The 21,876-nt window shown below is 46.5% G+C and overlaps 1 protein-coding gene and 1 long non-coding RNA gene across 4 annotated transcripts in view; one reads left to right on the top strand and one right to left on the bottom strand.

The window, feature by feature from the left end:
- Positions 1-21,876, bottom strand: part of Slc30a10 (solute carrier family 30 member 10) — a 35,136-nt gene that overhangs the window by 11,664 nt on the left and 1,596 nt on the right. Inside the window, exon 1 of one of the 2 annotated variants that reach the window (XM_021173289.3) lies at positions 283-1,144. The exons of the other annotated variant lie outside the window; for it this stretch is intronic. Within the exon in view, the coding sequence (XP_021028948.1) occupies positions 283-898 (616 nt within the window). The 5' untranslated portion in view covers positions 899-1,144. Of the gene's footprint in view, positions 1-282; positions 1,145-21,876 lie in introns of those variants that run through there. 2 annotated transcript variants of the gene reach the window in all.
- Positions 739-8,836, top strand: LOC115031909 (uncharacterized). Of its 2 annotated transcripts, none has more exons than XR_003837545.2 (4): positions 739-845; positions 1,822-1,949; positions 4,182-4,381; positions 6,903-8,836. It is a non-coding gene; the product is annotated as an uncharacterized LOC115031909 (long non-coding RNA). The 2 variants fall into 2 exon arrangements; XR_003837546.2 differs by having other exon boundaries at positions 739-926.

Genomic DNA, 21,876 nt, shown 5'->3' with positions numbered 1-21,876 from the left:
AGGGGAGGATAAGGACTGCAGGGTCAAGAATGAGAAAGGGAGGGAAATGGGGAGGGGCGGGGGGGAGGGAGAAGGCAGGCAAGGAAGGAGAACGAGGAGGGAGGGAAAGATGGAGAATTAAGTGAAAAGAGAAGCGAAGGGTTTTTTTTGATAAATCAGTCAAGAAAATGAGCCGAAAAAGAGGTAGTGGATGAGTAAAGGGGTCCAGATGCCAGGAGGAGGAGGGAGAATTGAGGGAAGAACAAAGTGCTCCCAGTCCGGAAGGATGCAACCGAAAGGCACCTGCTACATTAGAGAACACGGTCGCGCCCTCCTGCTGCTTTCTTCCGGCCGAGGACCCCCGGAGAGTCACTGCTGTGCCCGAGCCGGGAGCTGTGGCTGTCGCAGCCTCTTGGGGACACCCCAAAGCGCCAGGAGGATCCCCCTGGCTTGGCTGCTGCGAAGGGCGGGTCCGGCGACCCCGCGCGCAGCGGGAGAAGCAGGAGCCGCAGTCCTGGAAGATGAGCAGCCCCACCACGTTGACCGCCAGCCCCAGGGCGCCCACGATAAGCACCAGCTCCGGGTCGTCGATGCGCTCGGGCCGCGCGAGGCGCAACACGGCCTCCACGAAGATGGTGAAGCAGAGCGCGGTGAGGAAGACTGCGTTGCTGAGCGCGCCCACCACCTCGGCCCGCACGTAGCCGTAGGTGGCACCCGAGCCGCGGGGACCGCGCCGCGCGATGTAGCCGGAGCCCAGGCCCACGCACAACGAGATCAAGTCTGACAGCATGTTGAACGAGTCCGAGAGCAGCGCGATGGAGTTGCCCAGGTAACCCGACACCAGCTCGGCCACGAAGAAGGCAGCGGTGAGCACCAGCATGAACAGCAGCCGGCATGTCTTGCCTGAGTAACGGCCCATCTCTACAGCCCGCTGCGCCCCGCAACAGGTTGGAGGGGGGGGGGGGGGTCTGGAGCCCACCTCCTGCTGCAGGCCCGCCCTTACCCGCCCGGACCTTTTATGCTTCCAGCTCGCGCTCGCGGGACCAGAGTCTGCAGGAGTGGCCCCAGAGTCGCAAAGGCCACCTCCCGGGGCCCCTGCCCCTCCTCCCTCGCCGCCCAAGCTTGATTTGGCTGGTGGCCACCAGCCTGTGTCTCCTTCTAGGTCTGGGCTGGAGACCGGAGCTGCTGGGAGGAGGGGCGCATCGGGATGTCAATCTTCTTAAATCTCCACCTCCACCCTCTCTGAGAGAGATGCACCGGATGGTCCCGCTCCTCCAACTCCACCCCGCCCTCACCCCTGGGCTACTACAGATCTGTGTATACCGCTGATAAGGACCTAGGCTGTAGTGGGTGTGCGCACCGCTGCCTACGTGCCCAGAAGCTAGTTGCAGGGCAGATTCCATATGAGCTGGTGGAGCCTAGTGCCCTTAAAGGTGTTTCCTGCTTTTCCACTGGTTAAATGGTATCTCATTCCTCCCTTTAACCCCTGTCCCTGAACCCATAGTCAAAGCCCTTTATCCTTTCTTCTTCACAAAGGCCACGAATCCTATTACCCACTTATAGCACAGAATCGCCATCTCCCTTTTAGGGGTCTCTGTCTGAGTCGAGCTGTCTACAGAGGAGAGGAAGGCAGGCAGCCCAGGGCGCATGGCTGCCACTGCTATTAGCATTAGTATGGAGCACTGGTACAGCACTCCAAGGCTGGGATTCTTTGTGTCCCTCGGCCATCAAAGAAGCCAGCTTTGGTCTCCTTTCCTAGTCTGTCAGAAAGAATTTCTACTGCCCCTAAAGGTGACCCTATACTCATAGTTCAATTGACCCAATTTTTTTTTTCCCAAATAGGCCCTGTTCCAGGTGACAATCACTCAAAGGGAACATGTCCTGGACTTGAGAGTCTACATTGCAGCCCCTTCAGAAAGGGTATTTGCTGTTGGTCACTTCGGAGACAGAAGTTGGTACCATCGACTGAGGTATCGATGTGATAGGCCTTACCATGCTTTGGTTTGGAGGAATGTGGGTTTGGGGACTTTGGGTTTTGAAGGCAGCGGAATGCTCTTAAGTGGGGCTCAGTGAGCCATCCTAGTAGGAATATGGAAGACTGTTGCTGAGGGTGATTTGAGCTGTGGAAGCCTGGCTCTGGAGGTTTCAGAGAAGAAGGATTTTAATATGTGGTGACCTTGGGGCAAGATCACACCAGCTCAGTTTAGGTTCGGGCATGGCAGTACACACCTTTAATCCCAGGAGGCAAAGCCAAGCAGATCTCTGAGTTCAAAGTCAGTCTACAGAGCAAGTTCCAGGACAGCCAAGCTTAGGCAGTAAAGGAGTTGGAAAACAGAAATCTGGTGATACTGTAATAGAACAAGGGGGCCATGTTCCAGCCCCAGCAAGCAGCAACTTCACCACGTGGCTCTGGCTTTAGGGTCAAGAACAGAAGGAACTACTGGGACAACGGATGCTGGTTGACTGTAGCTAAGAAATGAGCAATGATTAAGAAGAGACCAGCATCACTGAGGTGAAATCAGAGAAGTGTTTTCTGAGGGCACAGAGAAGCTGTGTTCCAGAGGTAGCTAAGGTTGTCTACAAGTTGCCTTGCTCATGGTGTCTGTTCACAGCAGTAAAACCCTAGCTAAGACAAGTGGGGTGTGGATGGGGGAGCCCCGTGCCTCACTCATTTTAGGAAGGGTCTGAGGTAAAGCATAATAACCTCAATTTGTGTCTCCCCATAAACTTTAACCACCCTCATGGAGAAAATGCACAGGGTTGGAGCTTTGGAAATATATTCAATGCCTTCCTCAAAGCAAAGCCCACCAGCAAGGGACAGTGGTGCAGGCATTTACTCTCAAATGTCCTCGAGGGTTGGCTTGAGACTGGAATCCATTAACAAAACACTCAACCTAAAAAATAATAATAATACTAATAATTTGGATTGAATTTACTCCTGCCAGCCCTGTACACGCATATAATGTATTGGGATTATTTGTAGTCCCCACCCTCGGGTCTACTTCTCACACCCCGTGAAGCCCCCTCTTCCCTCTGAGTCTTCTCCTGAAAGCATGTCCATTTGTTTAGTTTCTATCACACCATGTGTGTGTGTGTGTGTGTGTGTGTGTGTGTGTGTGTGTGTGTGTGTGTCGGGGAGAGGGTGTGCTCTGCGTGTGCATGGCACGCATGCTACGGCTTACAGGAGGTCAGAGGTCAACTCTGGGGAGCGATTCTCTCACTCCAGCATGGTAGCCTCTGGGATTGGATTCAGAGCACCAGGCTTGGTGCCAAGCACTTTTATCTGTTAACCCACCTTTCCAAACCACCCACCCTCTTTTTTTGTTTTATTTTGTGGCCTACTGTGTTTAATCGGGGTAGCCCATGGAACAGTCTACCTTCTAGCCCCATTCATTGTCTGAATCTTGAAGCATGCCTCTATTTTTTCATGAAGGTCCTTATCAATAGTATTAAAATATCCCTGATCAAAAGGCCCTATCTTGTTACCAGATAAATCCCCAAATGCAAGGAACTTAATAATACCCCTCTTTCAGCCAGGCAGATAGCTCATGGCTGTAATCTCAAACCTGTAGGCTGGCCTACAGATAGAGACAGCTTGTCTTAAACAAACAAACAAACAAACAAACAAACATTTCCAGGAGAAATACCCATACACTGAGAATCTAAGGAAATTCTTTTTTAAAAAATTAATAAATTTTAAATAATATAGAAGAACTACTAAGATAAAGACAATGGCAGTTGTAAACTACGTAGGCGTGGACAAGTCCCTTTCTCATCTGGGATTGTCAAGGGGAGTGGATGACCATATTCTAAGGATTAAACAAATTAATGTGTAAAGTACTCCAAACAGTACTTCGTATACAGTAAGCACCCAATAAATGCTGTAGTTATGGTGTGATTAGCAGCAGTCCAGCACACATGTAGTACAATCACTATTAGTCCCCGGAGGAAATGCTAATACACACTAGAGATGTTTCAAGTGCTCTTCCCAAGTATATAGCTCATTTTGTCTTCAAACGTGGAACCTCGAAAGCATTTGACATATGATAGAAATAGTGGACCTGGGAGTATAGCTCAGTCACTTAGCACATGCAGGGACCTGGGTTCAAATCCAGCCACTGCAAGAAAAAAAAAAAAAAAAAAACCACTGACAGAGCTAAAGCATTCCTTCCCAGTTAATTGTATTTCTCTGTCATTCACAGCAGAAGAAAAACCAGAAATCAGCAGAAGCATATCACTCGTGCCTCCTGGTTAGTCATTCTCCCAGCCAAAGGCAGATAAGAATTGGGTCACTGGCCCAGCAGCAAGACAATAAGAATTAGAAAGCCAGAGCCTGAGGACCAGGAGTTGTCACAGGTGTCTGATGTCCCAGTCCTCAGCCAGGTTCTGACCATAAAGAAAGGTAAGTGTTCCAGACACTGCCAATAAAATGTGCTGTAGAAAAATGGGGTGTGTATGTGGCAGTGTGTGTGTGTGTGTGTGGTGTATGTACATGTTACATTTGCATAGGTGTGTGTGCACATGCACACTCATGTGGTTAAGACCGCTTCCTCAATCAGTTCTGCTTGGGGTTTGGGGGGACTGTGGGTAGGGAGAGAGCATAGTATCTCACTGAACCCAAAACTTCGTGCTTAGCTATGTTGGCAGGCCAGGAGCTGCAGAGAGCCACCTGTCTACAGTTCTTCAGAGCTGAGATGACAAGCGTAGAGTCTGCTGAGCTTCTCGAGTGACTCCTGGGGATGGAACTCAGGCCCCCACCCTTGCACAGCAAGCACATTACTGCCTGGGTCATTGACACAGCCCCCACGTCCATGTTTCGGTTAACTTACACTATATGGCCTACTAAGTTACTTGATGGACACACAAGCTGCCTTTCCGGTGTATATTCCCACAGTTTTGTGTTATTGAGCTCCTGCTTGGAGTCCTGGGGGGAGCACTTGCACTTACAGGCATTGTTAGCTCATCTCACCCCCCAGCATCCTCTTGCAGTAGTCCAAACTTATGAAACACTGTTTTATTAGAAACTATTTTATTGCTGAAGAAGTTGAAGCCTGGATATTTTAATCACCAAGGCAAGATCATACAATCTGAAAATGGCAGGAGTGAGCTCTGACCTGGCCATAGACTGCACGAAGCTTGTTTTCTTCACTTATAACAGACTGATCTTTTTTTTTTTTTTTAACTACTTTTGTTCTAAACAAAAAAAGCATTTCATTTATTTGTTTTCACTCTGAGAGAGGGTCTTGTTGTGCAGCCCAGGCTGGCTTCTAACTCAGTCTTCCTGTCTTAACCTCCCAGTGCTTGATTATAAATTCCCATTTTGATGGTGCAAAACTTGATGCAGTACAGCTCATAAATTCAGGGATTATCATACTCAAGATTCTTTCTCCATTGGTGTTTTGTTTTTCTATATCAGTTTTTTAAAAGTGACTTTAAAAATAAGTAAGTCAGCTAATAAGAGTTCAGCAGGTACAGGAACCTGGCACCAAGCCTGATGCCCTGAGTTCAATCCTGGAAACCTACAAGGTGAAAGGAGAGAACTGACTCCTGTAAGTTGTCCTCTGACCTCCCTTGAGCACCGTGGCCTACAACCATTCGTGTACACAGACAGACACACTTGATACACACACACACACACACCACAGAGAGATACACAGACACACACACTTGATACACACACAGAGAGACACAGACTCACAGACACACACCACACACATACACACATACCACATACATACAGAGATAGACACACAGATACATGCACACGCATAAATAAATATATAAATAAATATGAAAATTAAATTAAAAACTAAGTCAACCAACCATGGTCTTTGAGATTGGGCTGACTTGGAACTAAACCTGAGCTCTGCTGTTTGTTACAAGTCATGTGACCTGGGCGGGGTCCTCACTTCTTCTTCCTCATTAGTGCTATAGCAGTAACAGCATCTAACTCATGGGCTGTCATGAGACTCCCATAGGGAAATGCAGAGCCATAAAGAAGATTCAGCAAGTGCTTATGGGTAACTCCTCCCCCGAGTTCTGCAGTCCAGTGGGGTGGAGGTGGACAGTTCTTTCACCAAAGGACTCAGAGCTTTGGTCTGTCTGATACACTTCAGGGCAGAGAGGCCAGGCTAGCTGGGATCCTCTGTGTTCCGAACCTTGTTAACTCTGGTCTGTGGTGATTTCTAGAGAAACTTTAAAGATTTGCTAAGATCTTCGTTTAAGAAGCAGAGACATTTATACAAACATTAAGTAACCATTTCAGGGCTGGCAGGGTGGCTCAGCAGATCAAGGCTCTTTCACAAGCAAGAGTGGGGACCTGAGCTCAATCTTTGGAGCAAAGGTAAATGTGTATGGAGAGAGGTAAATGTGGATAGAGAGAGATGATTCCAGCAAACTGTCCTCTGACGGCCACACGCATGCACACACACACACACACACACACACACACACAAATAAGACACTTTGAAATCCCTGCAACTCTAGGGAACAAGTCATTGAAATGACAATGCATCCACAGACACAAAACATGGAGCCCCTGGTCACTGGCTATTGAGATTCCTTTCTTCTCCCCTCCCCCCCCCCCCCACCTTTCTTGGTTTTTGAATACAGGATTGCTCTGTGTAGCCCTGCTTGTCCTAGAAATCACTCCATAGACCAGACCAGACTGGCCTTGAACTCAGAGATCTGACTACCTCTACCGCCTGTGTGCTGGGATTAGAGTCATTCACCACCACTGCTGGGCTAAGGTGTTTGGGTTTTGGGCGTTGTTGTTGTTGTTGTTGTTTGGCTTGGTTTGGTTTTGTTATAGATTTGTACAGAGCACCGAGGATGATGAAGGTTTTCCTTCAAAGTGTTTCAGAATCCACCACATTTGGGAGATTCTTGAGCTGATGTGATGACTCACTTCTTTTTTATGACAGACCTGTAAGATGGGAACAGCCTGAAGCCAGCCAGCAGTCAACATCACTTTGAACAGGTCGCTGATAAAGCCAAATGAGTCCTTTTGAGAGCAGAGGCCATCTGGAATTCACCTGTGGTTATGGACACTGTGACTTTGGACTGCAGGTCTCACCCCTTCTCCAGGTAACAAGGGCAGCCCAGAGAGTCACTACGATACTGACTGCTGCTTGTCAACTCAGATCTAGAATCAGTCCCTTGGGAAATATGGGAAATCCTGATGGATTCGCTGCAGTGGGAAGCTAGGCAGCACTATTCCACGATCTGGGGTCCTGGGCTGTTCGAAAAGGAGAAAGGGGGTTGAGCAGGGTGTGGAATTCTCAGCGATTCCTGAGGGCTCAGAGACAAGCTGCCCTGCCTCCTGCTCCATGACTTCTTCACTGGGATACACTGCATCCTCGAAGACTCAGCTCAAACCAGCCCTTCCTTCCCTGAATAGCATTTGTCAGGTGTTCCTCACAGCAAAGAGAAGAACAGTGAATAGGGGAACTCTTGTACTCAGGGTCTGCCTGTGGAGGTGTGGGCAAGATATGTGACTGGGGCAGGAAGAAGAGAGCATTAGAGACCAAACCAGGAAGCTAGGAAACACCTCCCATTCAGAGTTCAACACTACATACTGATATCATGTGAAGTCTGATGGGTGCGTGCAGGGGGAAGTAGTCAGCTGTGAGACTTCCAATTCAAATGAAGGAGAAAGAATACTCAAAGTTTAAAAAAATATATAGAAAACGTCACCTTGGTGTTTATTCTAAACCATAGCCTTAAGGGCAAGTAAAATTCTGTATTGTTTCATAATGTACAAAAAGATCGTATGTACTATTTGAAGCTCTCAGAACTAACTCACACACACAGCTTTCTTCACTGCTGGACTTACTTTAAACTTTAGACTACGTGAAAATGAAACTGTCCATTGTCCAGGAAAATATGAGAAATAGCTGTTCTTAGTTAGAACCCCTGTTGGCTGAGTGTGGCAGTGAATGCTTGTACACCCCAGCCCTTGGGAGGCAAAGATAGAAGGGCCACAAGCTCCAGGTCAGCCTGTTCTACACAAAGAGGCTCACACCATCCTAGACAACATAGGGAAATGTTGTCACAAAGACTGTAGTTAGCTAAAACCTCCGGACACGTCCCCAATGCACCGGTTACATACCCGTGGAAAAGCATGGGGACACATGTGTCAAGATCTCAGTTCCAGTACCAGCTCTGTCAGATGTGAGCCTGCCTGTCACTTGTGTTCCCATTATGAGCTGGACATAGGGTATCACCCTCTTCCATGGGAATCAAATAAAATAGCATGTGTGCTCAGCCAACATACCACCAGCAGATAAGCTGCAGGCAGCCCCTTCCCATTAGCATCTCACTGCCAACCTCCCCAGAACTTGACTTCTTTCACTAAGTAGCGTGGTAAGAGTATCTTTGAGAGGTATTTAGAATGTTACCTTTTTAATTAAATTGTCTACTTTCCCTTGGCCAAATTAATCTGGTTTAATTGGCTTAGAACTAACTAGCTACTGGTCAGCAGAGTATGTTATAAAACTAAACATACTTAAAGGGCTAGGGAATGTAGCCTGGTGGCATAGAGCCTGCCTGGCATATGTAAGACCCTGTGTTCAATCCCTGCACCACCGTCACATACACTGTCAACAACAACAATAGCAATAGCAACAACATCAAAACCAGAAGGTTGACTGGACGTTGGAAAGATGAAGACCATGTCTTGCTCTTGAAGAAGATCTAAGCACCCATGTGAGGTAGCTTATGATTTGGTTATGAGTACCCACCTGAGGTAGCTCCAGGCGATTGATCGGATGCCTTCTCTGGGGCTCTGAGGGCAACAGTGCCCAAAGGTAAACACACCCAGATACGCACATGTATAGTTTATTCTCTAAAACATGTATTAAAATAAATGTATTACCAGTCTTCACTCTAAGTCTCTCAGTCTTTGTGTATCTTTGTCACCTGTTGATCAGTCATCATGAGAGAAAATGCAGAGGGGAAGACACAACTCCCGATGATCACAAACCTGTTTAATTTTCAGATGAGGTCTGCAGGTGAACGCAATCTTTAGTCTCTGACACAAAGATGTTATACTGTCCAGAAGAGCCCCAGATTCCCAAGCCTTGGCTTTCTAATCTATAAAATACAAATAAAAACCTTGTACCACTTTCTCTATATGGTTGCTTCAAACATCAGATAATGAAAGCACAAAGAAACAGACATGTGAAAGGCTCTGCTGCAGACATAATCATGAAACCACGGACCCTTCATCCACACTTTTGTAGAAAGGAAGCCCAGCGTTTTAAAGGCATCATGGAAGAGTTCAGGTTGCATAGAAAGTTCTCCCTGCCTCCTTATGGGAACATCCTGTCACCTGGGACAAAGAGACTAGTACTGTAGTTATACACAGTATTCCCTGGACTCCTCTAGGTCTTAGGAGATGGAACTCCAGAGCCTTCCTCTTTTTGCATCCCTGACTTCATATGCTAAGCCACTACAGAGGCAAAGCCATGGGCCCAAGCAACCATGGACTGATACTTGAAAATCACAAGGCAAAAGAAAACGAAAACCTTTTCCACCTTGTCTGTTGTTCATCTCAGGTAACAAAAAATTAACATGGCCACGTAAACCACGGTGAGCTAATCAGGGTTCCTCACCCCTGGCCACAGGGCTTGGTTAAGGGATGGACGCTTAATTCCAAACAGCCAGTTCTTCCGTGTAGCGGTCACCCAGGGTCAAGGTCCTTCTAAATGAATTTGGAGAACGAGGAGTTCCTGTCCTTGTCTGGAGAATGTAAAGATGTGACTGGGAGTTCAGTCCCTAATTCCTGTCTATCTCCCACCCTTCAGCCCACCAACAAACTTGTTCCCTGTAAAGTGTACTCAGAAGCAACACTATTCTGGCCCCCCAGAGCCTCTACAGCAGCCACCTCTCCTTACCACTGTGGTATTAAACAACCCTCCTTTCACCCACTGCATTTCAAGGTGCTGTTTTCTATTCATGTATCTCTAATCAGACAACTCTACTTAAAACAACCACCCAAATAGCCTGGGAATGAAGTACAGCAATAGAGCACTTGCCTGGTATGCCCAGGGCCACCCAGGTTCAATCCCTAGCATGCCCTAAACAATAACAGATTAACAATTGCTCTAAAGCCAGCCCCTCTTGCCTGATAGCACAGGTGACTTCCTGACTACTCATTCTCTCAGTTCTTGGAAACTGAGTCCTGATTCTCTAAAACATGTATCTCTAAAACATGGGGTGGTAGATTGTAAGGCTTAGCGCATCTGCTGAGCATGGTCCTCACCTGTGCTTGTTGAAAACTAAGGCCTTAGTTCCCATCGGCTTTTGCAACTAGCTGTAGCCACATGTTTGAGTGACCTTGAAGCTGTCAACGAAATAGAGTGAGGTACTTTCAGAAGTTTTCTTAATTGGAACATTGGTGCCCTCTTTTGACATTTCCTTTGTCCTGCTTCTTACGGGGAGGAAGGTGATGGCTGGAGCTCTAGCAAGCATCTTACATGAAGATGTAAGGGTCTCCCCCCGTAGGAAGCAAATCAGTTTGGAGTAGTTGTTGGAATCAGGGTATAGGGGAGAGCCTCGATTTCTGATGACCTGGAATCTATATCCCAACTAAGGAAGACTAAGGAGTGGGGGTGGTAGATTGTAAGGCATAGCGAGGCTGGTCCCAGAGACTCAGTGACTGAGTGTTGGCACCCAGAAAAAGAAGTGGGAGGAAGTCAGAAGCAGCCCCCAGGCCATCCGTCCAATCTACCCTCTCATAGAATCAGGCTTTACAATGCCTCTTCTGGGAATGCCTCTTCAGGCTTGCCTGCTCACAAAGACCTGCACTCTTAGAGAGGGAAAATAGCAGACACAAGATGTGACCTGGGTATTGGAGTGGGGGTCTGGGAGTGGGCAGATGAGGTTAATTCTCCATTACCCTCTGATGAAGACACATAGCGAGGAATATCAAGAGTCCAAAGAAGCCTGTGGGGACAGAGACAATGGAGAGACAGGAACAGGGCTGCCAGACAGGTTCAAAGTAAGGGGTAGGCCATGTAGTAGTTTTGACAGGTCACAACAGCTCACTGCTTACAGAAGAATGGCTGTTTTAATGGTCAGTCTCCCTGAGACTATTCTCCATCACCACCACCATCACCAGCATCAGTCATTTTCTTCAGTCTTAGCTATACAGGAAATGAAAAGGTAAGCCATTTGCTCATTCAGAAATACCCAACAAGTTGAACTAGAGGGAGAGCGAGCTTTCTTGGGCCTAGAGAAAGGCAAATAAGAAAAAGAAGTGTGCCCTTACCTGAAAACTCTTCAAAGGGGATTAGATCAAGCCAACCTGGGGACCAGAGCAATCTTTCAGAGATAGAAAGGCAAGGCTTCGGAGAATAATCTAGCCTGCAGCTCATGCCCCACCCCAGAAGAGAGGACCAGACTCAGAGAGTAATGAGCATCCATCCTCCTGTGGTAGTTGCAATACGCTTGGCCCGTGGAAAGTGGCTCTAGTAGAAGGCATGGCCTTTCAGCTACATCTTGCTAGTGTATGCAATGGTGTCAGCGTTTGGAGGCTGATTATGGGATGGATCCCCGGGTATGGCAGTCTCTAGATGGTCCATCCTTTCGTCTCAGCTCCAAACTTTGTCTCTGTAACTCCTTCCATGGGTGTTTTGTTCCCAGCTATTAGATGGATCACAGAGCCCCCGATGGAGGATCTAGAGAAAGTACCCAAGGAGCTAAAGGGGTCTGCAACCCTATAGGTGGAACAACATTATGAACTAACCAGTACCCCACAGAGCTTGTGTCTCTAGCTGCATATGTATCAGAAGATGGCCTAGTTGGCCATCATTGGAAAGAGAGGCCCATTGGTCTTGCAAACTTTATATGCCTCAGTACAGGGGAACGCCAAGGCCAAGAAGTGGGAGTGGGGGGGGGGGGGAGGGGAGTGGGGGGGAGGGTATGTGGGACTTTTGGGATAGCATTGGAAATGTAAATGAAGAAAATACCTAATTAAAAAAATGGAAAAAAAATAAAAGGAAGGCATGACCGTGTTGGAGGAAGTGTGTCACTGTGGGGGTGGATTTTGAGGACCCTATGCTCAGACTTTGCCCAATGTGGAAGAGAGTCTCCTCCTGGCTACCTTCAGATCAAGTTGTAGAACTCTCAACAGTTCCAGCACCATGTCTGCCTGGACGCTGCCATGCTTCCCACCACGATGGCAATAGACTGAACCTCTGAAACTGTAAGACAGTCCCAGTTAAATTTTATAAGAGCTGCCTTGGTCATGGTGTGTCTCTTCACTGAAACGAGACCCTAACTAAGACACCCCTCAAGTTGTGAATGTTATCTAAATAAATACAACTGGGACATGGCTCCAGTACCCTGTACCGTTCCCCCTCACTTCTCCGACGCTCGTGTGTGTAGAAGGCAGTCTGTGTGCTCCTTTAGCTCAGAGAACTTCCAGCCGTAGGAAACCACTCAAGGAGCTTAATCTGCGGAATCGCAGGGTCATTTAGGATGCTAAGGTCCTAGACTTGGAACTTTTGCCTTATCCAATGGGCTTTCAGGAATCTGAGTGAGTTGTACACATGGGTACAATGTAAACTCGGTGCAGAGGGAAGGCTATGCAGAATGTTTTTGAAGATGCCCCCTTTTTGCCTTTGCTTCCACATAGTGACTTTCATGCTCCTTCCCCCACCCCCACCCCCACCCCCAAGATGCGGGGTCTGCGGGAGCAACACTCCTTCTGCCTCGTCACCACAGCCTCGGGTTTGAGGAGACGGTGATGTTTCCGTGTTGATTGTCCAAGCTCTCACTTGTGCTCAGAATCCTGTGCTACTCCCAGCTGTGTCTCCGGAGGTTGCTCAAGCATGAGGAAGCCACACAGAGAGGTTATCTATGGCAGGCTGTCTGGTCAGCAGTCCTGAACATCGGGACCTAGTAGACCAGATGCCAGGTGTAAAGTAAGTGATTGTACCTCCAAGCGCAAAGTATCTGTTGTCCACCAGGCCGCCCCCAGCCTCTGAGCGCCCCCAGGTGAGACCTCAGACACAGTGTCCAGCACAGGCTGGTCACACTGGGTTCCTTCCAGACTCCAAGCTGCAGAATGCCTGAGTAGAAGTCTGAGGTGTTTTGTTAGACAGTAACTGGGAGAGTCACGTAGCCACTCAACAGGGGCACTGTGGAACTTGGAACTATTTAAGAGAGGCTCAGGGAAATTAGCATAAAACATTTAAGGTATCGAAAACTAAACAAGACTGAGTCGGGACGATTGGGACACATGCAGGAAATACTGCTTGGGATTCAGAAAGGGAATCGGGCCTAGGGTAGATGATAGGTTTAACCAGAAAATAAATGCCTTTCGAGTGAGAATGTGCAGCTCAGGGGTGAGAGCTGACAAGATTTGTTTGGACAGCAGTTGCTTTTGGCCGACCTGTAAGACATCGGCTTCATCCCCCCCACCCCCGACCCCCGTGATTAGAAAACAAAACAAAGCAAAAAAATCTATGCTTGAAAACAAAAGTCTGACCCAGAAAACAACAAAGAAGAGAGACAGTCCAATAAAAGCACCAGCCTTCCATATGGTGGGGCAGGAAGGAGGCCAAGTGCAGAGCTTAATTAAACCATTGAACCACAAGTACCCAGCTGAGCCTTTGGGGGAGCACGGAGCAGAGCACCAAGGCCTGTCTCCAACCTCAGAACTGACATGATGCAGCGCTGAGAAGCTACGGAGAGGAAACCTGGAAAAGCATGCCACCAAGGTAACCAAGGTAACCAAGGTAACCAAGGTAACCAAGGTAACCAAGGTTCCAGACAACTTTGCTCTTGAACTGATGCTGAGTCTAACAACAAATGTGTGTGTGTGTGTGTGTGTGTGTGTGTGTGTGTGTGTGTTAGAGAGAGAGAGGGAGAGAGAGAGGGAGAGGGAGAAGGAGAGAGGGAGAGGGAGAAGGAGAGAGGGAGAGGGAGAGGCGGGATCATATAGAGGTCAGGGAAGATGGCATTTTCCTGACCTTATTCCCTGGAGACAAGGCTTCTCTGAATCTGGGGCTAGGCTAGCAGCCAACACCCCAGTGGTCCCCCAGTGGTCCCCGTCTCTGGCCACCCCCACAGGGCTGGGGTAACAGTTGGCCTCTCCTGGCCTTTTTGTATACGTGCTGGGGATTCTAAGGTCTTCCTGCTTCAGCACTCTATGTCCTTGAAGTACTTCTGAATCGCCTCCCCAAGGCTGACATTGCCAAGTTTCTAAAATGACCCTTGTCAGAAGTCATGAGCATCTGGCTTGCAGGAAATGCCGAATTGTGAGAAATTAAATTTCCCTGTATTAAATGGTCTCCCCTTAGGTTGTTTTGTCAAATCTTTGACCTCATTTTTTTTTAATGTGGTGGGAAATCAATCTATCAAACAAACAAACAAAATACAACAACAACAAAACCCTTCGGAAGCCAGGAGCTGGTGAGACGCTTCCATGGTTAAGGGCACTTGCTGCTCTTGCAGAGAACCCAAGTTTAATTCTCAGCATCTGGGTGACTCGCAAGCATCTGTAACCCCAGTTCAATGGGATTCGATACCCTCTTCTAGCCCCCGAGGGCACCAGGCAAGCATACAATGAAGACATACGTGCAAAACACCCATACACATGATAAAAAGTTAAAGCCAAAATCAGAAATCTAGACTAGTAAGCCGAGCCTGGAGTCTGATGTCAAGATACCTGAATAACTCAGTCCAATAAAGAAAACCACCTCACCTCTTAGTTTTGACAGCTACGTGATTGTGTGCCGCTTAAAAGATCGAATATTGCTGGGGGCAAAGGGGAGAGCTGCTAGATCCTCAGTGGAAAATTCAAACTCAAACACAACAATTAAATACAGAGAATCCCACTTTTCCGATGGGCACAGCAAGGAGATTTGTATATATTATTAGCTTGGTTGCTGACAGAGAGAAAACTATCTATCTGCACAGGAGCTGAAGATGCTATGAGACTGTGGACAAAATCTCTACTGCCCACAAAATGATCATAAGATGCAACACTGGGCAAACAGTCTTCAAATGTAGGCAAGTTAGTTTTGCACCAAAGAGCCTGTGGATTTTTGGTCTAGGTTTTTTGAGGCAGGATCTCCCTACATAGCCTGGAACTTGTTATGTAGACCAGGCTGTCTTTGTCTCTGCCTCTGCCTCCCAAGTGCTGGGACTAAATGTGTGTTTGGAAACATACCAGCATAGAGCTGGAGAGATGGCTTAGCAGTTAAAGGGGGCAGGCTGCTCTTCCACAGGACCCCAATTCAATTCCCATCACAACATAGCTACACACAACTGTCTGCATTTTCAGTCCCAGCCAACCCAATGCTCTCTGCTAGCCTCTGTGGATACTGGACATGCAGGTGATACAGGCATACACACAGGCAAACCCTTATGTATAATGTTTAAAAAGCAAATAAAAATATACAAAATCTTTTTTAAAAAATTGTTTAAAACTATGCTCATATTCTACACTTCAACAAAAAACAAAGTCTCAAGGAAGAATTTCATTGACCATTAATTCACAGTAAAACAAAACAAAACAAAACACTACAAAGCACAAAAACTGTCTATGCTGGCACACACCTATAGTTCTTTCAGGAAGCACAGAAAGGAAGTCCACAAGTTCAAGGCCGGCCTGGGTTACATAGGCAAACACTGCCTCAAAAACAGAAAGTCCGAAAGCAAGACACTTAGAGAGAAACAGCAAAGTCAGTGAACAGCACATCAGATGTTCAAAAACCATAGGTGCTGAGCCTTCCAGGAGCCAGGTATAATATTAGAAAGAAAAAAATCTTGCATATGTAAAACCTTAGATTTGATCCCAATATAAAAAAAGGAAAGAAGAAAAGATTAAAATTAAATGGTTAAGACTGGGAGGAGGGTAGCAATTGGGATGTAAAGTAAATAAATAAAATCAATTAATTAAAAAAAAGATTGAAGCTACTCCCAGCCAGGTGTCAGTGCTGAGGTCCTAATGAGGGGCTGGAACTGCCCCTGCCAACTCACAGAAGCCCAGGGACAAGCTTGGACTCCTGCCACCAACTGGCAGCAAGCAGCAAGCATTTCAGTCACCAGCCTGTTAGGGAAGACAGCCAGAATCTCACTGTTCTCAACGTCCAGGATCCACCCGAACATCTTTCTTCCCACTAAACACTGGGAAAATTGCAACTCGAATATAAAAGACACTCAATCTGAGGCGGTAGACGTGTTAAAATTATCTGGATGGATGATTAAAGTTGTCAATCATAGCAATGTGTTGGCAGGTAATTATGGACATACTTGAAATAAATGGAAAAAAAAATCCTCAGCAAAAAATAGAAGGTGTAAAAAGAAGCAGAGGGCTGAGGAGACAGGCTTTCCTAACAAGCATGAAGACTGGGGGTTCGTCTGCTGATCTCATGTAAACAGTCAGATGCTCTGGAACACTTGGAATGCCCAAGCTGGTGAGGCAGGGACAGGGGGATCCTTGGGCTCTCTGGGCAGACTAGACTACTTGGTGAACTCCAGGCCAGTGAGAGACCCTGTTTCAAACACACAAGGTGCAGAGAGCCTGGGGAACAACACTGGAGGTCGACCACTGGCCAGCACACACAAACATGTGTGAGCACACACAACACAAACACAACTTAAAAAACAAAACAAAACAGTAGCCTTAGCACAGAAACCAAACCAAACCAACAACAAATAACAAATAACAGCTCAATGGATGGGCTCAACAGAAGAAAAGAATTTAGAGTGAGGAACCACTGAATTTGAAGATAAAATATTCGAGCAATGGAAAATAGAAATAGAGGTGGGGAGGGAGGAAGAAGGGAGGCAAAAATGTAGAGCCTGGGGAGGGAAAAGATAAACTAACGATGCTTCGAGCTTCACGCATGCGGGAAGCTAGCAGGAATTTAGACAGGTGCATGGAGACACCTACAGTGTCTGCTGACAGGACCACATACCAAGGTGTCCACAAAAATACAGCAGAAAACTCAACAACAAAACTCTGAAAGCATTCCAGGAAAGAAAAAAGGAAAACAGAGAAAACAACTTAAAAGACCAGACAGGAAATGGAGAACAGCAGACGTGAGCCCTCGCCTCCAACACCTTTGTGAAATATCAGTGGTTTAATACCCGTGAAGAGTGCTCAGCCGGGGCTTATGCTGAGGACAGCGGCCACTGACGTCTGAACAAGTTCGATGCATCTTAAGAGCATTGTCCTGAAAGAGGAAAGCCACTTTGGAAAGTTCTGAGGCATACCCAGAAGATTGATATAGCATCCTACCAAGATGGGGTGTGTGTGTGTGTGTGCGTGCATGTGTGTGTGTGTGTGTGTGTGTGCAGATCCATGCTGTCCATGGCACAGAGGTAGGAGTTGTGGGTATGGTTGCAGAACTGCAGCAGGAGGCTGTCTGGGGTTGTAATAGTCCCAGACCTTGGTTACAGGTCTACATGTGTTATGTTCACCAAGTGTACAAATGTCGGTTTCTTTGTTTTGATTTTGTGTTGTGGTTTTACTGGCACAGACTAGACAAAATGTCTGTGAAGACTCTCGGTATTGTATTTGCAATTTTTTTTTAATCTTTAAAAGATAGTAGTTTTTGTTGATTCTTTGAGATTTCCATACCTAATGATCATATTTGCTCCCAACCCTCCCCATGTTTTTTTTCCCCAATTTCATGCCTTCACTTTAAAAAAATCTACTGAGTCCAACCTCATGCTGCTCATACACGAAACATGGAACTCTGACTCTCAAGCCCTTTTGATCTAAAGCTAATGGGCAAGATAATAAGTACCAGAGAGAGAGAGAGAGAGAGAGAGAGAGAGAGAGAGAGAGAGAGAGAGAGAGAGAGAAGAGAGAGAGAGAGAGAGAGAGAGAAATTTGAAGACCTATTAAGGGGACATATCTGGGTCACTGCTTTTAGAAGACACACTGTGCTGCTGTCTAGGCTATTCTCAAACTTCAGGCGGAAACGATACCCCCTACTACTTCTGTGACAGACAGACAGACATGTGTGCTCCCGTGCTCGGCTCACAAAAGCATTTTGCAAAAGGGAATTATTTGTAGTTTAAGCTGTTAAAGATCTCTGTCTCTCTGTCTCTATCTCTCATACACACTCACTCTCTTTCCCATAAACACACACATACACACACACTCTCTCTGTTTCTCTCATATATACACAAATACATACTCATGCACACTCATATGCAAACACACACACACACACACACACACACACACACACACACTAGGATGGGTTGGTGAGTAAGGCACTTTCTGCCAAGCCAGTCTGAGTTTCCTCTGCAGCCCCCTTGAGAACACTCTATAAATGTTTTGCTGAGCACTTTGCCTCTGTAATACAGTTTTGTCTTCACAGCATCCACGAGGTGGGGATTTCCCGCTGTATACATGAAAGAATTGAGATCTAAGAAGCTCTCAGGCAGACACTCAGCTTGGACTAGGAGAAGATTCACCATCTACTCATCTGCATTTCCCAGGGTTCATCTGTGACACTCACACAGTTATTTTCCTTCGTTTCGGCTTTTCCTTTGGACCCTGCATGAAAACTGAGAATAGGAACTGTCCTCTCTAGCTAATTATTTTGTGCAACACAGATTTCTCCAGTTGTGCGTATCTGAGCTGTCAGTACTTATTCTTCATTAACATTTAACTCAGGTAACAGTCGGGGAATACCCCACACACTAGGATAAAATGTCTGATAATGTGGAGCCTAGCTCTTGCCTCCTGTTGAAACTGATTCAAATTTGAAAAGGCACCAATTTCCCAATCTTTCCTAAGTCTTTCCTAGTCACTCTTGGAACCTTTTAATGGGCAGAAGAGATGAGAGGCTAGCCAAGCGGCACAAACAGAGAAAGGGATGCTGGGAAATTCGCCAGCATCTTGTGTGAGAGAAAGAGGGAGCTATGACATGTGCTCACACCTGCTGCTGCTCCAAATTTGTAGGCAAGCAAGAGTGGCTGCCTCTGGGACCTTACACCTCATGTCCCCTAAAATGGCTGTGAACACCCAGCATAGCTGCCCACAAGTCCGCTCGTTTCCAGTTTGAAGTACCAGGTTCTACTAGCATGCACTTTTTTCTATTCTCTTTCATTTTTTTGTTTCAGTTTTTATATTTACAACATAGCTCAGGGTGGCCTTGAAACCATGATCCTCCTGCCTCAGCTTTCCAAGTGCTGAGATTCAGGGTGAGCCACCACATGTAGCTTGTGAAAGTTCTCACCTGTAACTTATTTCATCGTACTCACCACCAAGGGGAAAGGAAAGGAGCAAGTTCTCCCTTGCCTCTCCTAAACCCAGAGCCTGACCTCCCTCTCAAGAAAGGAGTCCTGTTTGCTTCCACTCTGCACAGCACTGCCCATGAGGAAGTCATGGGCTCATCTACAGATTGTACAGAACAGCGTTCAAACCTCCTGCCAAGACCACCTGTAATGTAACTACACCGCATGTTCTATAGAACTTACACATGAGTTATTCTATGCATAAGTAACTTACAGTGTGAGGTGTACACCTGTATCCCAGCCTCTGTGGTAGATGGAAGCAGAACGGCCGAGAGGTACCGGCCAGCTGGAACTGCAGAGCAAGGTCCCTTAAACAGGACAGGAAGAGGTGAAGGGAGGACAGACCGGAGGGGGAAAGGGAGAAGGAGAAGAAAGGAGATGGAGGCAGGTGAAGCCTTGGACCAAGAAGGCATGACTTGGGGCCAGCACTGACATAAAACAGCACGTTTAGGGGTGGATAGAGCAAGTATTTCTAGCTAAAATGAAAGGCAGAGTGGAAATACAAACCTAAGGGAAAGATGAAGAAAATAATCTTAAAGTCCAAAATGCTGATGGCTTTATGGGTGAGGGTGGTTAGGGAACAGAGCAAAGGGTAGAGAGGTGGAAACAGACCCAAGGGGACCCAGCATCACCAGCTGGTCCCCTCCCTGGCTTCTCCCTTTCCTTGTTCTTCCCCCTTTCCTACCTTCCCCACTTTTCCTTCCTTCCTTCCTTCCTTCCTTCCTTCCTTCCTTCCTTCCTTCCTTCCTTCCTTTCCTTCCTTCCCATTTTCCTCCCTCCCTCCTTTATTTCCTTTCTCTCTCTCTCTCTCTCTCCCTCCCTCCCTCCCTCCCTCCCTCCCTCCCTCCCTCCCTTCCTTCCTTCCTTCCTTCCTTCCTTCCTTCCTTCCTTCCTTTCTTTCTTCTACTCACACTGGGATTATAGCTGTGAGCCACTACTCCTAGTTTGCAAGTTGCCTTTTTAAAGAACTAAACTTTAATTATGAATTTATTCATCACCGCCTCTGGGCCAGGGTCTCCCACTGTGGTGTGGGCTTTGCACATTGAATATATTGCTACTTTGGCCTCTTGGATGTGTGGGATGGATACTCAGCCTCACAGTTCTCAGCCCCGAGTTTTCTGCTGAAGCTCGATGCCCTTGGCTGGGATTGAACATGTGACACTGGTATATGTGGGCCTTTATTTTGAGATAAAGTACTTTTTGTGTGGCTTACTTTTTAGTACCAGGATTATACTCCATTCTACACTTTCTAAGACTGGCCACTTGGGTGCCCTGTGTAGTCTAAGATGACCTGAAGCCTACGTAACTTAGGCTGGTCTCCAAACTTATTATCCTCCTGCCTCAGCATCTTGCTGCTGGGTTTGCAGGCATGTGCTTCCAGATATTCTTACAAAGTTTTCTCCTAGGTTAAAAATCGGTGCCTGTGCGTAGCAGACTGTCCAGCACAAGTTGGTCCTCACATCCAGTAATGTGTGCGATCTTAACAGATGATCTGAGAACATGCCATTTAATTTCAAGGTACTGGTCCTCTTGTTTTTCCCTTCTCTGTTATCTCAAACATCAAGTATATCTGGCATCAGTGTCTACACTAGACTGGTCAAAACAGTCACAGAAACAAGAGGCTTGCTAAGTAAAAAGTCTCCCTGGCTTCAGATTGCACAAAAGTGATGGATTCCTGGATTCTGGCTGAACGTTTCAGTTCGCAAGCACCTCTAAGTACAGAAGCTGGATTGATATGTTGCACACACCTGAAAATCCATACTTAAGGGGAGGATCACAAGTTCAAGGCCAACCTGGGTTATATAGCAAAGTCCTATCTAAAACACAAATGAAAGACGTTTCCCCCTTATAGTTTATAACTCTTGTTATGCTAATATGGAAGAATTAATCATAGCTTTTCTTAAAACATGAGCCAACTGAAAATGAGCTAATGTCAGCTTATAAATTTTAATTTATATAAATATTTATTCTTTAAATTCAGTGGTAGTAAAATGTGGCTTCAAAACAGTGAGAAATGTAAATTTTGGTATGTCAGGGGTGATAAACCCAGTATCTATCTAAAGCATGCTGGACCATGCAAACATTCTAACAGGAGGTTAAGTAACACCACAAGCTAATAGAATAAGAATGATCACAATGTCTGCAGCCCTTGTACTAGCACTGTGTTTATGTTTTAGCATAGAATATGGTCAAAAGGCAAGATGCCACGGAACTAAGGCCACAGAAACTCCAGGTGAAGTACTGTGTTAAGCCTCTGACAAGTACCCTAAATCAGACATAACACACTGCAACAGACCCAGTTCCCAAGCGAGAGCAAAGAGGTAACTAAAAAAAAATTCAGTTTTGTAAAGTAGAACTGCGTCTGCATGTTTTCCTGTGTGTCCGAGTCTCCTGACTGCTTCTGCTCTGTTGTATTCCAGAGTAAAAGAAAACTTAGAATTTCAAGGAGCACCTGAAGACATAAGTGTGAGGTTAGTAAGACAGTGGCACTTGCCTGCCAACACTAGCGTCTTCAACCTTTACAGTTACATGACAATTACATGTACATACTAGACCCTCGCTCGAGTGGAGGCTTCCATTTGATATTTAATATCATAAGGTCTTGAGTTAACTGATAACTGTCTT

This window comes from Mus caroli, unplaced genomic scaffold (assembly GCF_978045245.1).
Source record: "Mus caroli unplaced genomic scaffold, Mus_caroli_1 scaffold_1, whole genome shotgun sequence".
Classification (NCBI taxonomy): domain Eukaryota; kingdom Metazoa; phylum Chordata; class Mammalia; order Rodentia; family Muridae; genus Mus; species Mus caroli.
This window is presented reverse-complemented; position numbering and strand designations above follow the sequence as displayed.